The sequence below is a fragment of the Telopea speciosissima genome, chromosome 8 (genome assembly GCF_018873765.1).
Source record: "Telopea speciosissima isolate NSW1024214 ecotype Mountain lineage chromosome 8, Tspe_v1, whole genome shotgun sequence".
Taxonomy (NCBI): Eukaryota; Viridiplantae; Streptophyta; class Magnoliopsida; order Proteales; family Proteaceae; genus Telopea; species Telopea speciosissima.
This window is the reverse complement of record NC_057923.1, coordinates 65,652,264-65,678,462: the sequence shown is the minus strand read 5'-3', so window position 1 is coordinate 65,678,462 and position 26,199 is coordinate 65,652,264. Positions and strand designations below refer to the sequence as shown.

At 39.7% G+C, this 26,199-nt stretch overlaps 1 protein-coding gene across 2 annotated transcripts; it reads left to right on the top strand.

Moving 5' to 3' along the window:
- The first annotated feature begins 259 nt into the window (after positions 1 to 259).
- On the top strand, positions 260 to 8,334 carry LOC122671885 (CBS domain-containing protein CBSX3, mitochondrial). Of its 2 annotated transcripts, XM_043869357.1 has the most exons (8): positions 260 to 322; positions 2,162 to 2,171; positions 4,508 to 4,785; positions 5,240 to 5,321; positions 7,512 to 7,585; positions 7,713 to 7,773; positions 7,911 to 8,165; positions 8,199 to 8,334. In XM_043869357.1, the coding sequence occupies exons 3-7, from the start codon at positions 4,528 to 4,530 to the stop codon at positions 8,051 to 8,053; spliced, it is 618 nt and encodes a 205-aa protein (XP_043725292.1). In that variant the 5' UTR covers positions 260 to 322; positions 2,162 to 2,171; positions 4,508 to 4,527; the 3' UTR covers positions 8,054 to 8,165; positions 8,199 to 8,334. The 2 variants fall into 2 exon arrangements, with proteins under 2 accessions (XP_043725292.1, XP_043725291.1); XM_043869356.1 differs by lacking the exons at positions 260 to 322; positions 2,162 to 2,171 and having other exon boundaries at positions 4,504 to 4,785; positions 7,911 to 8,160; positions 8,192 to 8,334.
- Positions 8,335 to 26,199: the final 17,865 nt, after the last annotated feature.

The following is a 26,199-nucleotide window of genomic DNA, read 5'->3' as shown; positions in this document are numbered from 1 at the left end:
CCCCTATGAGCGAGGGACACACATTCAATTCCCCCAAACATTCGGCACTTCCATGCAATTTACCAAATGCTTAATCTTAACATGGATGATACTGCTTTATCGCATCTCGCATCTCATTGATGCGCTTCCCTGCGCCACTTGGTCTGAGAGCCCTCTCCCATAACAATAATCCTGAATTCCTGATATATGATCGATGTGCGCCGCGTGGCTGTTGGCTCCTTTGGTTTTTGCTTTATCTCTTGCTCTGTGTCTTGGTTCTCTGTTTACTTAACGTTATCGTGGCGTTGGCCTTTGATTTTTCAGTAGCGGAGAAGAGCTCTAAGGTGCGACTTTAATTTCCGGTTAAACATATTTATGCATCCTGTTCTATACTTTTCAAGTTTCTTCTCTATATCATTTATATTTTCATTAATTTATTTCTTTGCATTCTCAACCGATGTCACTATCAGTCATCCAGATCTCGCACTTCTCTATTTGCCTGTGGCTTCTGGTAATCATTTTGTCCAAGGAAGTGCTTCCTGATATTCGAACAATGATGGTACGATAACGAAGATGTTTCCCGCTTCCAAGCTCAGGATATGTGGGGTAAAATCCAATCGGATGAGGTTGATCGGCATGTTTGGGTTCCGGATATTTTAGCTAGGGTTTTGGCTGATCCACATAACATTTATTGTGGAGGATGGATCTGTTGATTCATCTTTAAACAAATCAACCATAAGATGTTCAATGCTGACATCCCAATGGCACATAGAATGGAAGCAAGCATAACAGCCTTTTTCGCTTCTTACCATTTTTTTCTGCAACATGGATCCGCTATGCTGTGTCGTGCATTTTAGGGATTTATTGGTTTTCCACCGTTGCATCTACGCCCTGGATCTTAGACATCAGAAGGCATTTCACCTTCAACTCTTCTTTTTTCGTTTTTGTCTGTAACTATATATTTCCTTTTGCATCAGTAGTTGAATCCGTGATAAGCGGAAATCTCATCTTAGTTTAACTTATTTATCCGGGAAAAAAAATATTAATTGTTAATGTCGGATGGAAGCTGTTGTAGAACCCAGATAATCTTTCCTAGGTATAGGTTGCAAGGATGGAGAGGACCGTGTTGATACATATAAGATGACTGACAATCAGATCAATTTGATTCCTCTTATAGCATATACGCTTGAGCAAGTTGGCATGTGAAACCAACTCCTTCGTCGGTTGACATATTAAAATATGTCAAAATTGCCTATATGTTACAGTCAGTCTGTTATTCTGAGTACTGATAAGAATTTCTCCTCATGTGTTCTACCTTCTTTTATATCTTTGGCGTTTTTTTTTTCTTGAAAAGAAAAAAAAAGCTGGCTAGTTCTGTCTAATAGGAGGAAGCATTTCACTTTAATAAGCAGGGATGTATTTCCTCCTGATCTGCAATCAGTTACATTGCCTCAACTTCAAGTTCTACAATTCTATCCCCTCCCTAAAAGGGATAAAAACTCAAGTTATACAAACTGGACCAGTTTCACCGGTCAAATTGAAAATTTGAACTAGCCACCTTGGAAATTTGGTTCGTCTTTGGAGCCCCCATGTGTTGAACTGCTTCAACACTTGTAATATTGTTAACAATGCTGCCGATTTTGCATCAGAACTACTTGTTCTGAGGTGGTTGAATGGTTTACCCAACAAATGGGGTCAAATCTATAGCAATTAGAATTTGCTCTGCAGCTCTGACGTTGGTTACTTCGTTTGTGAATGCTCCATGCATAGCATGTTTTTGTTTGTGCTTCTTTCGTGGTGACATCATAGTTGTCATGGCGTCTAGGCAACTCAAGGCGTTGGAGGGGGCCTGGATGCAAGGCGACACCAACAAGGTGACCAAGACGCCCGCCTAGGCGAGGCCTTGACAACTATGGGTGACGTAATATTTACATTGGGATTGAGTAGTGGAGGATTTAATGTTGAATTGTTTGAATTGAAGAAAATGATATTATGTTACAAATGTGGAATGAAAAGGATTTTTTGTTTCATGTTGAATTTGTGTTTGAAGGAAGGGGATTAAAATGCATATTATAGTCGGGACTGCACATTCATTTAGAGGTCACATTCTTATCCTTCTTTAAATCTTCTAGTTAACAAATAGTCCATATCTCAATGTTTCTTTGCCTTTCCTGTGATATCTCTCTGTTGCAGTTGCATAATTGGACCGGCCTGAATCAGGCTGTAAAACCAAGCCATGCCCAAGCCTGGGTTGTGGTCCAGTAGGGGTAGTTTATTCTGTAGAACATAAAACCTAACCACGAACAAAGCAAGAAACAGGAAAAAAAAAAAAAAAAACAAGAAGCAACCACAATGCAACAATATACGTGGTTGGGCAAGGTGACTACGTCCACAGTGGGAAGAGAGCGGCTTCACTAGCAATGGAGAATAGGGTTACAAGCACTCATCCTCTTGCCTCTCAGTTTACAAAGATTCCACCTCAAACCGTATTGACCCCCATCGCTACAAATTTAAAGGCAAAACATAAAGGTATTGTTTATGAAATTACTACATGTAAACCCTTACATCAATGCTCAACAATCTCCACCTTGATTTGAATTATGTAAAGATTCAATGAAAATAACCTGTAGATGTCTTCCATCTCGTACCTCCACAAAGGTACACAAACACACCCCAATCATAAAAAAAAGGGTGCTTCCCTCACTCTCAATAGTGAGTAACATTAATCAAGTTCAAGAAGCTTGAACTTCTCCGTAATGACCAATTTGGTGAAAATATCTGTAGGATTGTCATTTGTATGGATTGTCTTTAGATGAATGGTTCCTTCTGAGTCTATTCCTCTCAAGGTTCAAAAACTCATCTCGACCAGGTCGAGACGATCGGGATCTCAGCGAGTTAGTGTTTTTTTTTTTTGTTTTTGTTTTGTTTCGGTGGGCAAATGACCATAGTTGGCTCCAAAACTTTAAGGGAAGCTTGTTTTAGGCTTAATGAACATATTTAAATCTTCAAATTGTAAAATAAAAGCACCCAATTTGGTGTTTTGGATTTGCACCCTTGGTTGGTAGTTATTATGGAACCCTTAATGTAATATTGCCTATTCTACACATTGTTTTAGTGTTATGAGACATAATTGGCAAGTAAAACAAATAAATTATGCAATAATGGACAAAGACACATAATATTGAATAATTATTAAGAAATTGTTAAAGATTTAAAGTTTCTACTACAAATCACAAGATACAGTGAAGTGTACACAATGCATATTACATCGACACCCAACCCAAGTACAATGAATAATACATAAGTCATAGATACCTTACTACCCTAGTCTTCTGCGTCTCAACTCCCAAGTCCCAACAATACAAGACACTAACTCTATGAGTACTGAGGAGGTCGAGATTCGAGATTTCTCCGAGATTCTCTAAATATTCGAAATTTCGGTAGAGTTATTTGAAACTGTGCATGTTTTGTGTCTCGTATGGTATCTCGTCTCGAGGAGCTCGAGATTCTCGATATATTTGAGATCTCGCCAAGATTTCTGCGAGTTTTTGAACTATGATTCCTCTTGGCTGCAGTCAGTGTTAAGTTGTTTAACTTGCCACTGTTGATGATTTCGATTTGTCAATAGAGATCATGAATAAGATTTATCTTGTCACTTGTATATTATGATTTCAATATTTGGGAGGAAATGGCACAGTCCAACCTTGCTCTCTACAAGTTGAGAAAACCCACTCTCTTGTATGGGTCCTCACTTTCTAGCCTTCGCTTTAACTTTCTTTCAGGTATGACTTTCCTGTCCTTTATCTTGGTTTTCTCCCTTTGGAACCCTGGTGCAAAACCACTAATCTCATTAATATTTATTTTTTTCTCCCTCTAAACCTTCATCTTTGTACTGTTCTAGCAGAAAAATAAGATATTCGAGACCTTAATCCCTAGGGTTTAGTTTTCCCAGAATCCGTCTGATTCATGCTCAGTACTGGTGAGAATCCCAAAGATGGAAAAATGGTGATGGGTATCGGTGGTTGTTTAAGATAAAAAAATGTTAGAGCTACAGTACCATCTTTTGTTGCCTAGATTTTATCTCACTTTGTATTTTTGCTACCAACTTTGTTTCTGCTCTTATGAAAGATGCCAGCTTGATAAGTGAGTACATGTTGCTAGTGTGGTATCCACTAAGATGGGTTTTAAACCTGCTCGATTGCCTTCCCCTGTTTTTTTTTTGTGATCCTTCTCATAGCCACATCTCATTAGTTTGAGTTTGGGAAATCCCGGCTAAATTAGTTGCTTAGATGCCCTGTTCATGTTTATATTATAGCTCTTAGGGTTTTTACTACTGTCTAGGTTGTCAGCTGCAAGTTGGAAATATTAGACCCAATTTTCTTATCTTTCTATATCAATACTTTCGGATGCAATGTTCTTTGCATGTGCTAAGGTGTTAAACTGTACAAGATAAACCCATATTGAAGAAAGTAAGGAGCAATTCAAGCAGGGCTCCATGACGATAATTGTGCTTTCTTAATTGAGATATGTATTTCTTTAGCAGGTAAGATGCAAGGAACTATTCATGCAATTCGTTCACATGGAAACATTCTCAAACATTCAATTCTGCAACGAATCCGTCTGGTGGATCCAGTCTTGCGTCCTGCCATATTTTCGCGTTTCGAGTCTGTTTCATCTGCCCGGTTAGAAGAGCATGGATTTGAAAGCACCACTATTTCAGACATTCTAAAAGCCAAAGGTAAAAGTGCTGATGGTTCTTGGCTTTGGTGCACCACAGAGGACACTGTTTATGATGCTGTGAAATCGGTATGCAGTTCTGCTGTCTCTCTGAAACTCTATTTAATGTTCCTTATACAAACTCCTCTTTTAAACAAATACATTAGGGATATTCTTATTGACAACCCTTAAGGTGTCAAATAATTTATAACACCCTACTTTTTTGCCGCCTTAGTATAATACTCGTTTTTTTCCCAATGAGGGTAAATCCTGTCATTTCACTTGTGTACTAAAAAAATGTGCAAGACAATGACATCTTTTAATAATGAGATAATGATAAAGTCACTTCAAATTATTTTGAGAACTTTATCTCACCCTTAAAGAATTTTTGGGAATAAGACAAATGAGGAATCAAAAGAAGGTTACAAGTTCTAAATACACCTATGGAGATATCATTTAGACAGTCCCATAAATTATATGACGGAAATACTGAACAGACCTTCTGGAACAATATGAGTCTTTAACCTCACTGGATTTATTGCAGATGACACAACACAATGTTGGAGCTTTGGTGGTTGTGAGGCCAGGAGAGCAAAAGTCGATTGCTGGCATTATCACAGAGAGAGGTATTCGTAAAAAATGTTTTACTTCACTTTCTAAATAACTTATTGGACATATAGGACGACCACAGTCCTGACCTTTAGATTTGACACCAGATTTGATCCAAATCTAACCTTCAGATTAGATTCTTCTTCCTCCAATCTATAAGTGAGCTCATCACTTGCAGATCCATCAATCGATCCCTCTCCACCAAAGTTGGGCCCCTATATGCCACACGACCGTTATTGGGGCCAAATATGAAACTCTTCCTATGTGGGCTGTGCAAGAAACCAGTGCTAATGTATCAAAACTAACATTACAAGTTACCACCTAAGAAATAATGTATAATACATGAGTCGAAATATGCATAATGCATGAATAAAAATTGTAGTTAGAAAAGTCCTGTAACAGGTGGCATATTATGAGAATAATGGGACACAGCTATACAAAAGTACAAGTAATCAACAAGTTAATAACTGATGTGAAATATAGCAAGCTTTTATTCTTATAAAAATGTGCAAAGATAGCAAGCGTAATGCCCCATGGACTGATCAATGTGTGAAAGATAAGAGCATGTTCTCTTTGTAAAATGAAACTGACTCTAGAACTCCGATGGTCAAATATTGGGGTGGGGGGGTGAAGAAAGCACGCCCAATCATGAAGGCATACAAGCACTTGAAAGCTGTCAAAGGTGGTGTGGCATATTAACACTGGTTGATAGTGAGGTTATTTTTTTATATTTATTTTTAGTAGATACGAGTTTCTTTAATTTTGTCCTTAGCTTTTTCTTTTATAATATTGGAAGTCCAATCAATATTGTTCTTTGTTTTTAGTTCAGGAAAATCTACGAAGGCAGATATGTCATTTTATAGGAGGTAGGAGAGATCGACACTGGGAGGTGCTAGTGTACGCAACAGAGCCTGGCAGTGTTCTTTCTCCCCCCCCCCCCCCCCACATACATACATACATATTACATATATATATATATATCTGTGTCTCTGTATTGCCATACTTTAGAATGAATTTTATTAAAATTTACAAACCCGCTCCAGCCCAACCCAACCTGAAAAAATCTAAGCCTAGTTGTCGGCTTAAGTAATTTGATTGGGTTTGGCTTGGGCTCTGTGAGAATATCAAGCACTAAAACTAGTAACAATTGGGAATAAGAGCGAGAGAAACCGAGAGAAGAGGGAGAACTACCCACGGTTGAGTTGTGAGCAGAATGACTCAACCATGGGCTTTAATCTTCTATTTACAATAAATCCAAGTACATAACCCGACTTACACCACTTAAACAGCAATACCCAAAACACCCCTCACTCTAACTAATGCTAATAACAAAGAATAAAAACAATGGGACACCCCACAGTAATAAACCAAGGTAATACTTAACAGGCTCAACAATCTTCAACCCGAGGTCATGTTGGGCTTGGGCTGGGCTTGGCCACCCTTCCAGCCCGCCCAAATGCCAATACCCACCCCTAGATGGGATGTATTCCTTTGATAATAGGGTGAGGTCTAATGTACAAAGTTTCTCACCTCATCCCCTACCTGGCCAAGGAATCCACCAAAGAATTGCTAATTGCTGGCATCAAAATAACCTAGATTTCTTTCTCAACCCAGGAACTTCGCTTTCCTTGTCAAGTGAGATAGTTGCCAAGGTCAATCTTGCTTTTGCTTCATCCAGCTCATGACAAACCTTGCTGTTTCTGACTGCATGTGATAGGTAAAGCACCATGGTTTTCAGGAACGCCTTAGCATAGGGTTTTTTTTCTGCTGGGTTGTGGGGTGGGGGAGGAGGAAATGGGTCCCTAACATATGATTCCCTAAATTGATTTTGAGGTTTTACTGGAATGTTGTAAGCTGTGCAAATCTGCTCTATCCAGGTCCAAGACTGACCGTGCAGTTAACGAAAAGTCATGTTCCTCTGTATCACACCTGATAACAACTGGGAGACTGTTTTATGGTAGAAACTTAAATTAGTGAATATTTGAGATATTGGTTCATTGTTGTTACTAGATCTGCAATTAAGTTTATCAGAGGCCACCACCCAAGGCGAACTGGGTTGTCAGCTTTACTATTTATTTTTAATGAGACAGCCATTGTTTTCTAGCAAGGATAAATCTGTATATTCACATACTTCTCTAACTGCTTTATGTGGCAAGGTATTATCAAGAAGTGAACAACGTTTCTTTTAATTTTGAATTTGTTTCCAGACTATCTTAGGAAGATCATCGTACAGGGAAGATCATCCAAGTCAACTAAGGTTGGAGACATTATGACTGAAGAGGTATCTATTGCATGCCACTAGTTCTTGGTTGGGCTTTGCTCAAACTGCAATTGCAATATTGTCATATATCCATCAATGATTTTAATTTGATGATGACAAAATTTACTCTTGTATTGGATGGTTTCAGAATAAGCTCATCACAGTGACACCAGATACCAAAGTTCTGCGAGCAATGCAACTAATGACAGGTATACTCTTTGATGCTTCTCTCTGGTGGTTGTATAGGTATTGATTGGTTCACTGATGCTGCACTGCATATAATTCATTCACTAGTGAAACCTGTCAAGGTAAAAAAAATCTTCTGAGCTTAATGGATGGTTGGCAGATAACCGTATTCGGCATATTCCTGTTATCAATGACAAGGAGATGATGGGCATGGTGTCCATTGGAGATGTTGTGCGAGCTGTGGTGAGTGAGCACAGGGAGGAGTTGGATCGCCTTAATGCATATATACAGGGGGGTTATTAGATTGGGAATGCTGGTAGATGGGGATGATGGTTCCTGAGTTCAAACACTGAAATGATTGTAAATAGGGTTGTGTGCATCTCCTGGTACTGTTTTATCTACCACCATCTAGTTTTTTTTTGGATGAATTACCACCATCTGGTTTGATATATGTGATGGTGATGAATAAGCTACTTTTAACATAATAAGAATGACGACCCTTGTGGTGTTGTATCCTCGGTTTCCATAATAATTTGCTTGATGAAACGTACGAGATGATAGATATCGAGGTTGCTTTGAATCCATTTGCACAAGTGCCCTGGATGCCATGCACTTGGATCGTCATGTTTAATCATGCTTATGATTGTAGCTGTCATGTTGAAAACTAGCAGCTGTTAGTTTTTCTTAAAACTTTAAGAAAGCATGACAAACGTGAAAACTGTTGGTTTTCCCAGAACATTTGGGGAGCAATATGGACATAGAGAGGGAGTGGGGCAGTGAAAAATACAATACTGTCCAAAGGATCCATACTGTTGCATCATCTGCTACTTTTGATAATTGTACCCTCAGCAAAAGAGGACAGTTGTTAGTTGGTTGTAGTCTTTCATACTGTTGTGTTGCTCGCCTACTACCCTACTTGAGCTGTTAATTTAGGGTTTGTTGTGGTCTCTTGCTATGGATTTATGTTTGGATTGTGTTCTTTTTATTTAAGTCACCATTGTCACCGGCATTGTGAGATTTTATTCTCTAGTAGATTTCAGATATTGTTAGGATGGTCTTTCATGCTATTGTTGTGGGAGGGATGATAAATGCAAGGTAGGATTTATGATTATGTGATCTGAAAAGACTTGACATCCAATTAGATTTCAGATATTGTCCTTGATCCATTGCTGCCAGCATTGTGGGTTGATCAGTATAGGATTAAAACCTGGGAAGTGCTGGTCTCGCTCATCCTGCATGTCTGCGTTAGATTGCAGAAGATAAAAAACATCAGGTTGCAAAAAGAAATCGTTTTTTGGGCATTTCGAAGTAGCAACTGTGATTTTGTAGCAGTCCTGGACGTCCAGAGAAAGCAAGGACGAAAATGCAAGTTTTGTTGTTGTTGGTTGTTTTTTCAATGGAAAGAAAATCATTGATAAAACTAAAAGTACCTAAAATTGAACTGTTCTCAATAAAGGCCCCAAATAAAGGCCCAAAAGTTTGGGAGTTGCTTGAGATCAGATAAAAGAGCAAAGAGGCCAGGGGCAGTCCATATACCGTTCTGTAGTTAACCAGGAAACCATGTGCAGAGTCGGTCTCCACTCTGGTTTTCTAAATGCTTGTTGCCCCTGGCATATGCATCTTTGATTTTTTTTTATTTGATAATAAAAAGAAAATACCATTAAAGAAAAGAAGAAAAATTGTCTACAATATTCTCAAAGAGTACAAATTTAAGTTTTTCACAAAATTAAGAACATAGTTATCTTGTATTGCATCTTTGATAACTTTAAAAGCCATAATAATATAATACAGAAAAATGATCATTATCAAGGCCAAGACAAGAAACCCATCTGGCTTCATGAGTCAACAACAACAAAAACAGCCTTATCCCAACTTAATGGGGTTGGTTACATGATGGGCTCTTGGTAGGATTCTACCACCACTGCTGGGATATTAAGTTTAAAATTGTTGATTTTGTCCATGATTTCTTTAAGGGGAATTTTCATCACCACCCCCTCAAATGGACCAATATATTAATGCCACCACCCTAAGCACCAATATATCAGTAATGACCAAAAAACTAACGGATATAAAGGGATTTAACTGTGCAAAAGTAAAATGTCTAAACTACCCTTTATGCCCAAACATAAAAAACCCATCCCCAACCTAATCTTATCGTTTGGAGTTCAAAATTGTGAAAGACCTAGGGCAGCCGAGCTCTCCTTGCCTCCATATCTGCGACCAGCACAAACACAGGTTCTTCTTCATCTTCTTTCCACCTCCTCCTCTCCATTACATCTCCCTCTCTTGCTCCTGCTATCTGCTGCTTCTCTTTCTCCTGCTCAGCCCCTTGTTCAGCCCCCCTTGTTGAGCCCCTTGTTGTATTGAAAACATCCACCCCCCGTGCTCAGCCCCTTGCTCAATGGAGAACATCCACCCCTACTGAAGCCCTTGCTGTGCACGAGAACACCCCCTTCGAAGCTATTTGTACCCCTTACTGCTTTGTAACACACGAGCCCTCTTGTAACACACACACACCCCACACCATAGACCCACACACACTTTGTAACACACACACACACCTCGGAGACACCCCACACACACACTCACAGACCATAGCACAGACACCCCACACACACACTCACGGACCATAGCACAGACACCCCACACCACACTCCCCACACCCCACTCACAGTCCCACACACACCCCATACACAGACCAGACCCACACTCCCCTGCCCTGCTGTAACACACACCCACAGACCCACACTCACACCCATACCCACACTCCCCTGCCCTCCTTGTAACACACACACACACCCCCACACCCACAGGCCCCTGCCCATGCTGTAACACCCACACACACCCACAGGAGATAAGCACCCCCACACCCACACCCACTCCCCTGCCCATGCTATAACACACACACACCCACAGGCACACCCACCCTCACTCCCTTGCCCTACTGTATCACGCACACACACACCTCCCCTGCGTTGTTGTATCACACACACACACACCTCCCCTGCCTTGCTGTATCACACGCACACACACACACACACACACACTCCCCTCCCCTGCCCATGCTATAACACACACACACCCACATGCACACCCACCCCCACACCCACACCCACTCCCCTGCCTTGCTGTAACACGCACACACACACCTCCCCTGCCCTTCCCTTGCTGTATCACACACACACACACACACTCCCCTCCCCTGCCTTGTTGTATCACACACACACACACACCTCCCCTGCCTTACTGTATCACACACACACACACACTCCCCTCCCCTGCCCATGCTATAACACACACACACCCACAGGCACACCCACCCCCACACCCACACCCACTCCCTTGCCCTGCTGTAACACGCACACACACACTCCCCTCCCCTGCCTTGCTGTATCACACACACACACACACACTCCCCTCCCCTGCCTTGCTGTATCATACACATACACACAATCCCCTCCCCTACCTTACCACCCACCCACCCACCCACAGACCCTACCCTATCCTTTGAATATATGTTTAGATTTTAATGTATATTTTGTGTATTTTTGTAGATAATGATGTCGACATCAGCTAGTGTTAACAATACAAATTCAAGGGCATTGAAATTTGAAAACTTGAAATGTGACTGTGGATACCGTGCTGCAGTTAGGATTTCAGAGTCTGGGTAAAATCCAAACAGGCTATACTACAACTGTCCCAAAAAAGGGAAAGGAGGGTGTGATTTGTTTGCTTGGTGCTACCCAAAGGAAGACATGGGAAATCTGGCCATGTCTACAATTGTACCAAGAAACATTCACATGCATGATGGAAGCGGAATGTAGCCGAATGGAGTACAACTGAAGGATGAGATGGCTGCAAAAATATTTCTTGTGTGTCTAATTGTATTGATCCTCTGTGTGGTGAACTTTGTACTGCTAGCTTTTAAAGTCTGATGTACCTTTTGTTTGTTTAAAGTATGATGTAACTTTAAAAACTTGGTTATGAGAAGGGTGTTGTCTTGTAAGGCATTTGGTATTAGTAATGAAAAAGTTGGTTTAAAGTCTTTTCCAATCCATTTGGTGATTCCAATATACTAAAGGGACACATATATAAAGACTTGTACACAATCAAGTATACTAAGATTGTGTCTAAAAAACACTCCTCACATAATTTGCATTAATACAGACCCAAATGTCTATCAAATCAAACCAACAGTTACACCTACTGACCACTACCACTATCTAAACTACTAGCAATTTGTGCATTCCTTCTTGTCCTATAGGCAGCCATCTTTGATCTCAGTCTCTCTTGTACACATCCACTTGTCTCCGTAGATGCACTGGCTGTTGATCTGGTTTGCCTCTGGGAGTTCCTAATATCATCATGACTACTGGTTCCAGTTTCTTGTCTCTACACCATAAAAAAAAGCAACATTTTATTCACTAATATATATAATTATGAAATAAAGCTAGTTAGAGAATCAAAAAAATTTACCTCACTACCCCCTCTTTTCCTTTTCCCTTTCCCTTTTACTGCACCACCTTTGCAGGTTCTCTTGTTGTGATGTAACTGATTGCACTTGCTACATTTTACTAATGATGATCTTCTTCTGAAGTCTGAAGGGGCTCCTTCATCAATAGCTCTTCTTCTATTTTTGGTGGGTCTTCCGGGCTTCCTTCTTAAAAGGGGGGGTTGCACCACACCATATATACTACTCTCCTCAGATAATCGTGTTATATCTGGCTGTGCATGGATCATAACTCCATATGCTAACTGATATCTCTGCACAGAGTAGTATGGATCACAGTAGTCATAAATGTTCTGTTGGTTAACAGCAATAACATGGGCTGCATGCTTACAAGGCAACCCAGTTGCTTCCTAGACTTTACAAGTACAAGTTCTATCATCCAATTTCACCACAACCACTTGATGCCCATCATTGACTTCAAACTCATACAGACCTGCTGCATGTGCAGTGCAACCCCTTGCTGACCTTTCAATAGCAAGTAATCTCTTCTTAATAGCTGGTGTAATTGTACCCATGAAACTGCAACCATTAGCATACCTCTGATGAAACCTTGTCATCAACTGCACCCTAAGTTGGTCAATCAAGTTCACTATTGGCTTGTCTCTATAAAGTGCAATCCATTGGTTGAATGATTCGGTCATGTTGTTAGTCACATGATCACTCTTCGCACCATGATCAAAGGCATGTCTTGACCAGTTAGCAGGTGGGTTTCTCATCAATCATTCATGAGCTTCTACATTTATACCTTTCATCTCCCCCATAGCTTTCGAAAAATCAACAACAGTTGATGCTTTGGCAGCAGTCCAGAAGGTAGTCCTCAACATTGCTCCAGGATAAACACCCCTAAAGTTGGCATATAAATGCCTACAACAATGTCTCTGATTACATCGAGGGAATTGTTTGTTGAATTGAATCAATTAGACCCTGTAAATGATTAAGAGGTTATATATGTTAAATTATGCATATAAAAGTAAAAATATATCTATCAACTATTAACTCAAATAATACTTACTAACCTTCTGTTTGTCAGACATAAAGGTCAAGTGGGGTATAAAGTCTGTCTCTGTTTGTAGAGCAATGCTTAAGCAAGCCAAGAATCACATCCAACTGTCTTTTCTCTCAGCCTCTACTATTCCAAATGCAATTGAAAATAAACCATTATTTCCATCTAATGATATTGCTGCCAAAAACACACCTCCATACTTTCCCTTTAGGTGGCAACCATCTAATCCTATAAATGGCCTACACCCTTGTACAAAACCTTTTATACATGCTATAAAACACACAAACACCCTCTTAAACATAGGATTCTGATTCATATCCTATCTATCCTCCATTTGAATCTTGAGTACTGCTCCAGGGTTATACTCATCAATCAAATTAAGATAGGTTGGCAACTGTGCAAATGATTTAGCATGATTGCCTTCAATCTCTTCTTTGGCAATCATTCTTGCCCTATACAACTGTTGCTTGCTTGGTTGTAGTCCATATTGTACCTTCATCAGTGCTGCCATGCTTTTAATGGGCATACCAGGATCTACCCTGATGTGGGGGCCAAGTTTTGCTGCTATCCATCTTGAGTTAGATGCTGCCAATTTGTCCTTCTTCCACTACAAGTATGTTTGTCTGCATACGTTCTGACAATCAAAGTCTTGCCATCATTTGCAAGAGAAGCATGTATCCTCCAAGGGCAACCATCATTTGCACAAACCACAGTTACTCTAGTCCTCTCATTTTTTTGCCTATAAATTTCAAACCCCTCTTGAATTGCATAATTCTTTAAGTGAGTTCTATATTGTTGCACACAATCAAAAGTCATCCCTACACCCAACTCCAATATTCCCCTATCATTCACACCACTTTTTTGGGAGAATTGTGAATGGTACTCCTCAGAATCATAGTTTGAAATACCATCCCTATCTGACTCATCTTCATCTTTATCTTCCTCAGGAATATAATATGAGTCTGCCCCTGCACCATGCTCACCAACTTTGTCTGTAAACACCTCACCCACTACTTCTTCATATTCATCTTCACCATCATCTGAAGAATTTGAGCTTCTACCACTTTCTCTATCCAGCTCATCCTCACTAAGTTGCCAATTATCATCATCAGCTGATTCATTCAACTCCACAGGTTCAAACTCATTAGATCCTGCAAGACTGGAAGGTGTGCTACTTGAAATACCAAGACCTGTAGCACCCCCCCTTTTGACATTCTTCTTTGGCATTCTAATACTACTAGGAGCAGTAGCAATTTGATGTCTCAGCAATGTAGGTTCACCAACTACATTTCTTTGCCTTCTTGTATTAGTGGTCCTACCAATCACCTCACGTTCAAATCCATTAATCTTATAAGATTGGCTTGTTTGGTCAGTCTCACTCGCTTGCACATTGAAGACATACAGTCTGATGATCTTGTCATTATCATAAATGTCAAACAGTTGCATCAATGATTGATCATTCCACACTTCTACACCCTCATTCCCACCCGGTACTATAGCTTTGCATTTGAAAGTCAAAGCTCTACCATCTTGTATATGACCTAGGACTGTGCTATAGATGTCATGCACCAAGTCAATATACCCATACCTATCTCTATCGACTACTTTATGTGAAACATTCCCATCATAATAGTAATAAACATTGAATAAATCCATCCTGCAAGTATTAGGCACATCATATGATTAAAATATTCCCATAAAAAATAAACAGGTTGTGTGTGTGTGTGTGTGTGTGTGTGTGGTAGGTGCAGCAGGGGCATAAGGGTCTGTGTGTGTGTTGTAGGTGCAACATGTGCAGGTGTGGGGTGTGGGGTATGTGTGTGTGATAGGAACAACACAAGGGCTGGGCTGTGTGGTAGTGCAGCAAGGGCAGAAGTTGCTCAGGGTGTGGGCTATGTGCAGCAAGGGTACAGGGGGTGGGGTGTGGGGTATGTGCAGCAAGGGCACAAGGGGTGGGGTGTGTGATATGTGCAGCAAAGGCAGAAAAGGCTCGGGGTGTGTGTGTATGGTGGGGGTGTGTGTGTTTGTTAGGTGCATCAGGGGCAGGCTCAGGTTGGGTGTGTGTGTCTCTACAGGTCAGTGAGTAGTGTGTGAGTGTGCTCTAGTGTACATCAAAGGGCAACAGAGATAATAAATTTCAAAACTCTATCCCTCTCCCATTATAGATCATGCAATTACAGTCTTCAAAAAAATTGAAATTAGGGCAAAAAAAATTCGATTTTGGAGATGCAGATTTTGGTTTTGAGATAACTTACATTTCAGGGTAGGTGGTAGAGTGCGGTTGATGTTTAGGGTTCTTTGATCGCCAATATGTGTGCAAAGTTGCAGTAGTTGTAGCAGTTACAGAGAGCCAGAGATGAACCGTAACTTAGAGAGGGTTGTGTGACCAGTTGCAGAGGAAGAAGATGGGATGTCCAGTTGCAGAGGGTGATGTTGTATCACAGGCTTATTTTCGTTTCACTAAGCACGAAGAAGATGGTGGGGGTGCAGGAGTGCAATGGCGGAGATGGGCAGCATTGCAAGGCGGAGGGAGATGGCAGAGACGTTTTGTTCGAAGGAAGAAGATGAAGATGGGTAGAGATGAGAAGGGCAACTTTGTCTTTTTCAAAAAATTAACTTGCTCACGTCATTAGTTAACCGTGACCCAAAGGTTTCCGTTAGTTTTTGGGTCATTACTGATATATTAGTGCTTAGGGGGGTGACATCATCATATTGGTCCATTTGAGGGGGTGGCGATGAAAATTTCCCTTTCTTTAATTCTTCTTCCCTTCCCTTTGGAATTAATCACACCCTCCTCACATTAGTTCCAAAGGAAAATAAGGCCTGTAGAGTTGAGGAGTTTAGACTCATTAGTTTATATAATGTATCTTACAAAATTTTGACCAAAATCTTGGCCAACAGGTACATGCCATTCTTACTAGAAATCATCTCACCATCACAATTTGCTTTCATTAAGGGTCGCCAAATCTTGGATAATTTTATCATTGCCCAAGAAATTTTCCATTTTTTTGAGAAGGAAAAAAAGGGAAAACTATAATTGGTCTTAAAACTCGACATGTCTAAAGCTTATGATAGAATCGAGTGGGGCTTCCTTAAGGCTCTGTTCTTATTTTTATGGTTTGGGCATTCTTGGTGCGATCTCATATCCACTATTCTGAAATGCTCCTTCTCCATTAAGTTAAAAGGGAGTGTGTTTGATTTTTTTGAACCCTCCAGAGGCCTTCGACAAGGTTGCCCTCTTAGCCTTTACTTGTTCATCATTTCCATGAAATGCCCCTTGAGACTACTTCATACTTACAAGGCTCTTAACCTCTTCAAAGGAATTCTACCGAAAAAAAAAAAAAAAAAAACCTCTTCAAAGGAATTAAAATCTCTTATCAAGCACCGGAAAGTATCCACATCCTTTTTGCCGATGAAACACTTCTCTTTTGTCGAGTAACTCTCGAAGATATCAATACTTTGAAAGCAATCCTCAACTTGTTTGAATCTCTATATCTGTTCAAAATGAGATTCGATATCTGTTCAAAATGAGATTCGAAGAATGCTTGAGGTATCTGATATGGAGGACAATTCTAAATATTTAGGTACCTATCTGTTCCCACACCGGTAAAAAAGTAAAATCACCCTTGCCCCCTTAATTAATAGAGTTCAGTCCCGACTTGCTATCTGGAAAGGCAATCTTCTATCACAGGTTGATAGAATTGTTCTGATTAAATCCGTACTTAACTCTATTCCCACACATCAGATGTCCTGCTTTCTGTTTCCAAAATCCATCTGTTCCCAATTGAACTCCATTAGTGCGACATTCTGGAAAGGCCATAAGATTGATCATAAGGGTTATACCTCGATCTCCTGGTCCAAAATATGCAAAGCCAAGAGAGCTAGAGGGATTGGCCTCAGATCCCATTGGAATCACAACCAAGCCCTTATATTGAAGCTAATTTGGAGGTTAGTTAATAACCCCTCTAGTCTCTGGTTAGAATCCTTACGGCAAAATATTTAGCATCTTCTTCTCTCCTTAACCCACAAGCTCACCTAGGTCCAGGATCCTGGACTTGGAATAGTATTCGGGACTTTAGACAAATGATTAGATGGCGAGTAGGCACCGACACTCAGATCAATATCTGGTCTGAACCTTGGATCCCTTTCCAAGGTGGTAATGCATTACCATTATCGGTCCATCCAAATCCCAACTTTTCTAAGGTGTGTGAATCACTTTGTTATCGGACTTGGAATGCCCTCTTGTTCGCTCTCTTTTTCCCGAATCTATCTGTCAGGCCATACTCTCTATCCCCCTATCCCATCACCCCATCATGACCAGATCTTTACTCATGTTTCTAAATTTGGTCGGTTCTCCACCAAAAGTGCTGTTGCATATGTGGCCCCAATCATTCCTCATGTCCTCAATGGAACACACTCTGGATTAGAATTTCGAAACTCAAAGTCCACCCGAAGTTCAAACTTTTTCTTTGGAAAGTCCTAAATAATGGGGTAACCACAAGTAATAAACTCCGATGGTTATATCATTCCTCCACTTGCTGCCCTGTCTGCGGTGAAGGAACTGAAAAACCTTGGCATATCTTCCTATCATGTCCTTTTACTAAAAGAATATGGGCTGCAGGACCCCTCGGACTTTGCACAAATTTTTTTCCAGGGGAACACTATACAGGAAGCTTTCTCATCTCTAATCTCTAACTCAACCATAACCAAAGCAGATGGAGAAAGGTTGCTAAGAAGTATCACATTATACTTCATTTGGCAGGGCAAGAACAACATTGTTTTCCAGAAAAAGAAGTTTTGTCCAACCTCTATTATGAGACAGATAAATAAATGGATTGAGGAAAATAAAATACTATCTGTCAGGCAGGAAGACATAACCAATGCCCAAGTTGAGGATTCTACACAGGAGGAAACCTCACCTGCTCTTGAGCCTTACCTAAACATGAACACTATAGGCTCTAACCTGATCATTTCAAACGACAGCTTTGACCCTACTACAAAAAGGGGTGGATGTGGATCAATTATCATACATAAAAATGAAATTGTTGCTTCTTGTATGAATTCTGGATTTGCCGGGACAGCTCAGGAAACGGGACTTAGAGGAGTCAAAGAAGGAACCAAAAGGGCACTTCTATTAGAATGCAGGGAACTAACTGTTTGGGCTGATTCAGAGGAGTTGAAGAACTAGTTGACAGACCAAGAAGAGCACCCTTGGCCATGGGGACTTTATCATTTACTCTATGACATTCAATTTTTATTTAAGTTATTTTGGACTGTAAACATAATTAAGCAACCTAGATGTTGAATCCAGCCAGTTCATAATCTGGCTAAGCAAGCTAGACCAGCTATTTCTCCTGCCCAATGTATGACAGATAATTTTATTTTCTAAGTAAAGTTTATTTCCTTTTCATAAAAAAAAATAAAAAAAGGGGCTGGCTACATGGATCCAAATAAAACAAAATAGATAAAACTGAGGTCTAAACAAAAAAAAAAAAAAAAGGGGAGATGAAGATATAGGAAAAGGGGGGGGGGGGTGAGGTGAGAAATGAAAAATGAAAACTAACAAATAAAGGATGGAAAATAACAGAAAAATGAAAGAAGAAGGATGAAAGTAAGAGGAAAGAGGCATAACCCAACAAGTCTGGAATATCTTAGCTAAATGGGGTTTATTACATGGATCCTTATCCTCCAATAGGTTCTATCTGAGGTCATACTTGGTACAAGGTCTATACTATGCATGTCCTTCCTCACAACTTCTCCTATGGTCATTTTAGGTTTGGCCCCTAGCTCTTTTAGCCCCTTCAATTTGGGTTCATATCACTCCTCCCTACTGGGGCGTCCCTAGGCCTCCATTGAATGTAACCATACCACCTCAAATGACTCTCTCAGAGCTTGTCATTGATAAGGGCAAGGCCCAAGTCAGCTCTAATATGTTCATTCCTTACTTTGTCCTACCTAGTTTTTCCGCACATCCATCTTAACATCCTCATCTCTGCTACACAAAGTTTGTCAATATGACATTTCTTAACTGTCCAACATTTTGCTCCATATATCATAGCTGACCGTTCAACAATTCTATAGAACTTTTCTTTAAGCTTTAAAAGAATACGTCGGTCGCACAACACTCTGGACGCACTTCTCCACTTCAACCATCTCACTTTATTTCTCTGTGAAACATCATCCTCTATGTCACATTCTTTATGTATGATTGATCCAAGATATCTAAAATAGTCCCTTTGTGATATCTCTCTTTCCCCAATTCTCACCATGTCAGTATCCATCATAGAATGATTAAAATTACACATCATATACTTCGTCTTCGTTGTACTAATCTTAAAACCTCTTGTTTCCAAGGTAGATCTCCAAAGCTCTAACTTAACGTTAATTCTTGCTTTAGTTTCATCCACCATAACTATATCATCGATGAAGAGCATACATCACAGGACCTCGTCTTGGATGCTCTTGGTTAGGTCGTCCATGATAAGCACAAATAGGTAAGAGCTCAAAGCTAATCCCTGAGGTAGTCCAATCGTCATTGGGAATTCCTTGCCCTGACCTCCCACAGATCTCATACTAGTCACCACTCCCTCATACATATATTTAATTACATCTACACAAATGCTCAACACCCCTCTCTTCACTAGGACATTAGGGATTAAATCTCTAGGAACTTTGATCATAAGATTTTTCCATGTCGATAAAGACCATATGGAGATCCTATTTACCATCTTTATATCTTTCCATGAGCCTCTTCAACAAGTTGATAGCTTCTATCATGGAACTACCTGGCATAAAGTCAAATTGGTTCACTAAGATATAAGTCTCCATTCTCAACTGGCCTTCAATAATTTTCTCCCAAAGTTTCATAGTGTGACTAAATGACTCATAAACTTTATGCTTCTAGAGTTATTGCAACTTTGGTTATCAATTTTATTTTTGTAGACCTGGACTACAATGCTTTTCCTCCATTCATTTGGTATCTTCCTTGTGCTCATAATCCTATTAAATTGTTTGATAAACTAATAGACCCCACAATCTCTTAGGATTTTCCAAACTTCTATTGACATCTCATCTGGGCATAGCGTCTTACCTGCTTTCATCTTTCTTAAGGCTTCTTTAACTTTTATCATAATACACTTTCGTACAAATCTATGGCTTATGGTGTCTTCCATCGGTGATAATAAGTACTGTATAAGTACTGTATGGCCATTTGTTGGAATTAATTAGACATACACTAAATATGCAGAAACACAAGTCCCACCATCAATAGGGGGTGTTAGTGAGAGTCAATCCAACGAGAAATTAAACCAAGTAAGTGACGAGGATTTTTTTTTTTTGAATGAAATAAAACAAAATTCCTCTCAAACCACAAGAAAAACAAAACAATGGAACCCATCAACAAGAAATTCTTCAAGTCAGATTTGGAACTCTTTATTGTTAAACAAATTCAAGATTAGATCTTGAAAAGAAGAGGTAACCCAAAATTCAGTATGTAATCCTAAAAAGCTTGCGGCCCAAATCCGTTTCTAGAAAAGACAACTGAAAAAAAGATTGCAGAATGATTCATCATGAGTTGCACACAGAGGACATAAAGAATCAAGAAGGAAAAACCTTAGGAGTTCTTGGTAAGTAACCCATTGTGTAAGTATTTTCAAAAAAAAAATTTAAATTTAGGATGTGTTGGCGAGATAAGGATGATAGATCACCCTAATCCCAATATAATAGGGGATCGGGTCGAATTATATGGTGATTGTAGTTACCATCTTAACAACTGTAACTGATCTTATTGCACTCTATTTAAAGAGAATGAATCCTCCACAAAGAAGCTAAGTTGAATTAAGGATGTCAACGGATATTTGAAAATTCGTATTCGATCTGCGTTCGTATCCGTTTAGGAGAATCCGAATCCATCCGAAAACTCATCGGATACGCATATGATAATCCCCCTATGCAGCCGATTATTATCCAATTCATTTAGCAATCTGACGGTAATAAAATGTCTGAATATATCTTTGTGTCCATCTATCTGGTTAAATTTTTTTTAATATATAATTTTATAAGTTAAGATAAAGTGACTCTTAAACAACACTTGAATAAGAAATTCAACATCAAAGACTTGGGTCAACTGTGGTATTTCCTTGGCATTGAAGTTGCTCACTCCAATAAAGGGTTATCTCAAAGAAAATATGGTCTTGATCTTTTGAAGGAAACTGGTAAAATGGGAGCTGCTCCTGCATAGTCTCCTATGGATTATAGTTGCAAATTTATTGACAATATTGCTCCAGAGTGAAACGAGAAAGGAGAGAGAGTCAACACGGTGAAAGGAAGAGATAGAATCACATCTGCTTGGCTGGTCTTCATGGCATGAGGAACTCGGATTCGATAAAAGCAAAAGAATAAAAGCCATAGCTGAACTGAGGGATCCCACTGATCGCCCTCCAAACGAAACAACCTGATCTATGTAGGCCAGAAGCCAGAAAAAGCATGATAGCTCACTTGATCACACTGATCACTCTGCCGTTATTTGATATTGGTTGATTCCAAAGATTGGTTCGTCGGTTAATCTATTTAACCTTCACACAACCTGATGTAGCTTATGTTGTCAGCTATGTGAGTCAATTTATGCATGCTCCCACTGAAGGGCATATGGCACTTGTGGATTTTATGCTTCAGTATCTGAAGTCTTGCCTAGGTCGTGGCATTCTAATGAAGAAATGTGGTCACAATGAAATTATAGGATACACTGATGTAGATTGGGCAAGAAGCCCCTCAGACAGAAGGTCGACTTCAGGTTTCTGCATGTTTGTGGTGGGGGGGGGGGGGGAACTTAGTTACTTGAAAAAGTAAGAAGCAAAGGGTGGTGGCTAGGTCTAGTACGGAAGCTGAGTACAGGGTCATGGCCTCAGCCGCTAGTGAATTAGTTTGGCTCTAAATTCTGTTACAAAAATTGGGTTTTGATACTTCAAAGTCACCTATGAAAATATTTTGCAACAATTAAGTTGCAATCATATCGCTTCAAACCCGGTTTTTCACGAACGGTCCAAACATATAGAAGTCAACTGCCATTTTGTTCAAGAGAAGGTCCAAGATAAGATCATTGAGATGCCCTATATTTGAAGTGAAGAACAAATTGCTAATGTGTTCACTAAAGCTCACCCTAATAATGGATTTCAATCCATGTTGTCCAAGTTGACCTTTAACAAAGTCTTCACTCCAACTTAAAGGGGCAGTGTTGGCGAGATAAGGATGACAGATCACCTCAATCCCAATATAGTAGGGTATCGGATTGAATTATATGGTGATTGTAGTTACCATGTTAACAACTGTAACCGATCTTATTGTACTCTATTTAAAGAGAATGAATCCTCCCCAAAGAAGCTAAGTTGAATGGGGAATTAGCACTGTGGAGTAGGTTTTCCACCCTGGATGACCGAACCACTGGATGTAACGAATGCTTCTAAATAAAATGCCAATATTTAACCTTTGTAATGATTATGGAAGAATTCTTCTTTTTCTTCTTCCTCTTGCAATCCCATCCGCCCTCACACCTCTGAGTGACCAAACATCGTTGCCCTCACCATTGGTATTGCCCTTGCTGATGTCTGAGCACCATCGTCTACCTATTAGTAGCACCACCATGAGCATAAATATTTTCCTGCCCGTTCCATGACATCTACTTACCACTGTCGTTGAAAAATAAATTGTTGGTTGAGGTGCTTCTAGTGATTTGCAGAAACCTTCATTTAGTAACCAACTGTGAATTTGGAATCTTCTTCCTCAAGTTTACTGTCCTTTAAAAAATGGAGTACTCAAGGATTTGGTCCCTAAATTTAATGGCTGGAGCATAAAGTAGAGAATCGGCCATCAACTCTGTGATTCCAAGCCGTACCTTTGATTTTCTTTGGGAACCTCTCTCTTTCCCTCCTCCTTCTTCATGTTGTGGCAAGAGTAATTAGTAGATGAAGAATAGATTCATGGAGAACTCCTCCTATCCCAGTTAAAGTCAAAAACCCAAATGGGTTTCTCTGAACGAACTCTTTTTGTCGAACACAATCTCTGCAACTTCCTTCAAACTATAGGTATGCTTTATTGTCGTTATATCGCCCTCTCTTCCTCCCTCATTCTTTCTTTAACCGATACATCCAGCTCTTCCATCTCTGTTTCGAACCCCAAACACTAAAATCCCCAATTTTTATTTTTATTTTTAGAGTAAATTACATGCACCCCCCCAAATGTTTGTAACAATATCAAACCACCCCCCTTAGTTTCAATATTTTAAAAAACACCCTAATGACTCACGGTGTTAGTAAACTGTTAGTTTCGTAAGTAAAAAGACTATTGTACCCTTTTAATTAAGTGAGTATTTTAAATCCCCATTTTACCCTTATTCTACTTCTTCTCTTCAAAACCCCCCAAAAAAGAATTAGGGTTTTAAGGAGAGTTGCAGGTTCGGCGGTTTGAAGAGGACAACCCAAGCACGGTGGAGTTCCTCTGGCCCTAGCACCCTTCGACGAAGGTAAGTTCAGGTGAACTTACCCAAATCCTCTCTCTCTCTCTTCTTATTACTTCTGAGCATCCCAATCGGCCATGTCCGAATGCATTAGATGCAATAAACATACTGCTATGTTTTCCATAATCCCAATTGGCCATGTCCGAATGTATTTTAGGGCTTAACCACATTATTGTGTTTTCCATAATCCCAATCGGCCATGCCCAAATGCATTAGATGCATTATGCTGTGTTTTCCCAAATCCCAAATGGCCATGTCTGAATGGTCTTTACGTCAATGGTTTAACCATATTGCTGTGTTTTCCATAATCCGAATCGGCCATGCCCAAATGCATTAGATGCATTATGCTGTGTTTTCCCAAATCCCAAATGGCCATGTCCGAATGGTCTTTATGTCAATTTTTCATGTGAGCCTTTTAAAAATTAGCTTATTGAAGACAGAACTAATGTAGGAGCAGAGCATGTATTTATACTAAATAGAATTTTCTAAACATGGTTTCAAAGAGTAGTCTGGCTGATCAAACTGAGTTATCCAAAAACAATCACTTGCTAGTTTTGCTGTTCAAACATGTTTGTTTTTGCAGGTAAAAATGATGTCAACATCGAGTGTGAATGAGAGCAACCAAGGTTCAACATTGTATTTGAACATACAATGTAGATGTCAACGAAGGGCATTAGTGAGGATATCAGAGTCTGCACAAAACAAGAACAAGTTGTACTACTGTTGCAAAGATGCACCTAATGGATGTGGATTCTTCAAATGGTGTGACCCAATAAATGGACCACCACCACCACCACCAGTATTGGCCACACCTGGAGACCATCCACATGAGGTTGTAGGTGAAAGAAGTCTAGAAGATAGACAGAGTGGGGAAGAGATGCATGGTGTGAAGGAAAGATTGAAGGAATTGGAGAACTCTGTTGGAATACTGAAGCTTGTAGTAACAGCTTTGGTTGTGTTGGTCTTTGTGCTATTTGTTAACAAATAGAGTTAGGAAAGCAAGTTTGTGGTATCTTTGTACCGTTATTTGTTGTTTAAACTGACAAAATTAAGTTGTAAGGTTTGTACTTTTAATTTGAATGTGACTAAAATGTTGTACTACTGAAATGGTTTTAATTCTTTTAGATTGTGTATATGAACATTTATTTTCAAACGGACAGCATTTCGGCATATATATGACTATAATACAAACCTGTATAGAATATCTAATTCCACATGAATATTCTAAGTGTTCAAATGGACAACATTTACTCATGTGTAAGATAATATTATAGACCTGTATTATACTACCATCATCAACCACATTAATTACCATCAACATAATACAAATTACTTGTTCAAATTCAAACCCATCATGCCTCAACATCCACACAAATAATAGAGTCATAATTCAAACCATTGGTCTTATAAACATCCACACAAATATTACTTGTCATAATTCAAACCCATCAAATACATTCATTGTTTCAAGTCCTCAACACTCTCTCAACACCCTCTCAATACCCTATGAATTCCTAACCAGCTACATCTCTGCACCCATCTCCTCAGCTGCCCATCTTTCTAGCTGTTGCCCTTTATTCATTCCTGCGTGCATGCTTCTTGGTCAATTTGGCCACACTCCTTTCCTGTATACTCTCTTGTGACATAGCTTTAGATGCCTGTGACCTGGTAATTCTTTGAGAGTTGCAGGTACTATCTTGGCTTTCATTCACCTTTTTTCTCTACATATGCAAGATATACAACATAAGAAAGAGAGAGTTAGCAATGCATTTTCATGAAACAGTTAAGAAATTACTGAATTAGGCATATAGGTTATATACCTTCATACCACCTCCCTGACTAGTAGAAGTTCCAGAGCCCTTGACTGGAGCTAACTGGAATTTCCTCTTGTTGTGACCTGATTGCTTGCAGTTGCTGCATATCATAGGCTTTGATCTCGGATTGGTCGCCTCATCACCATCCTTCTTCCTACTTGTATGTGGTCTTCCTGGTCTTCTCTTAAGAATTGAAGGTTGTACTAGATCGGTAGGATCAGTTGATTTCAATTCAGATAGATCAGGAAGTGGCTGGATCATCCCACTATATACATCCATATATGTCTTCACACTGTAGAATGCATGACAATATTGTTCTATTTTTTCATTCAAGAAAGTGATAGCTGCTGTTGCATGTTTACATGGCAGCCCAGTAGAATTCTATATTCTACAGGTACACGTGTGAGCTACCAAATTAACCACGAACCGACCTTGAAACATATCTTGCACCTCAAAGGTATGTGGACTAGATGGATGAACAATGCATTCTCTTGCCTTTTGTTGCACCATGTCCAACTTTCTCTTCACATTTGTTGTGACTATACCATTTATGTCATAACCACAGCCTTTCTCATACATTCTATACAATCTCTTCATCATCTTCACTCTTAG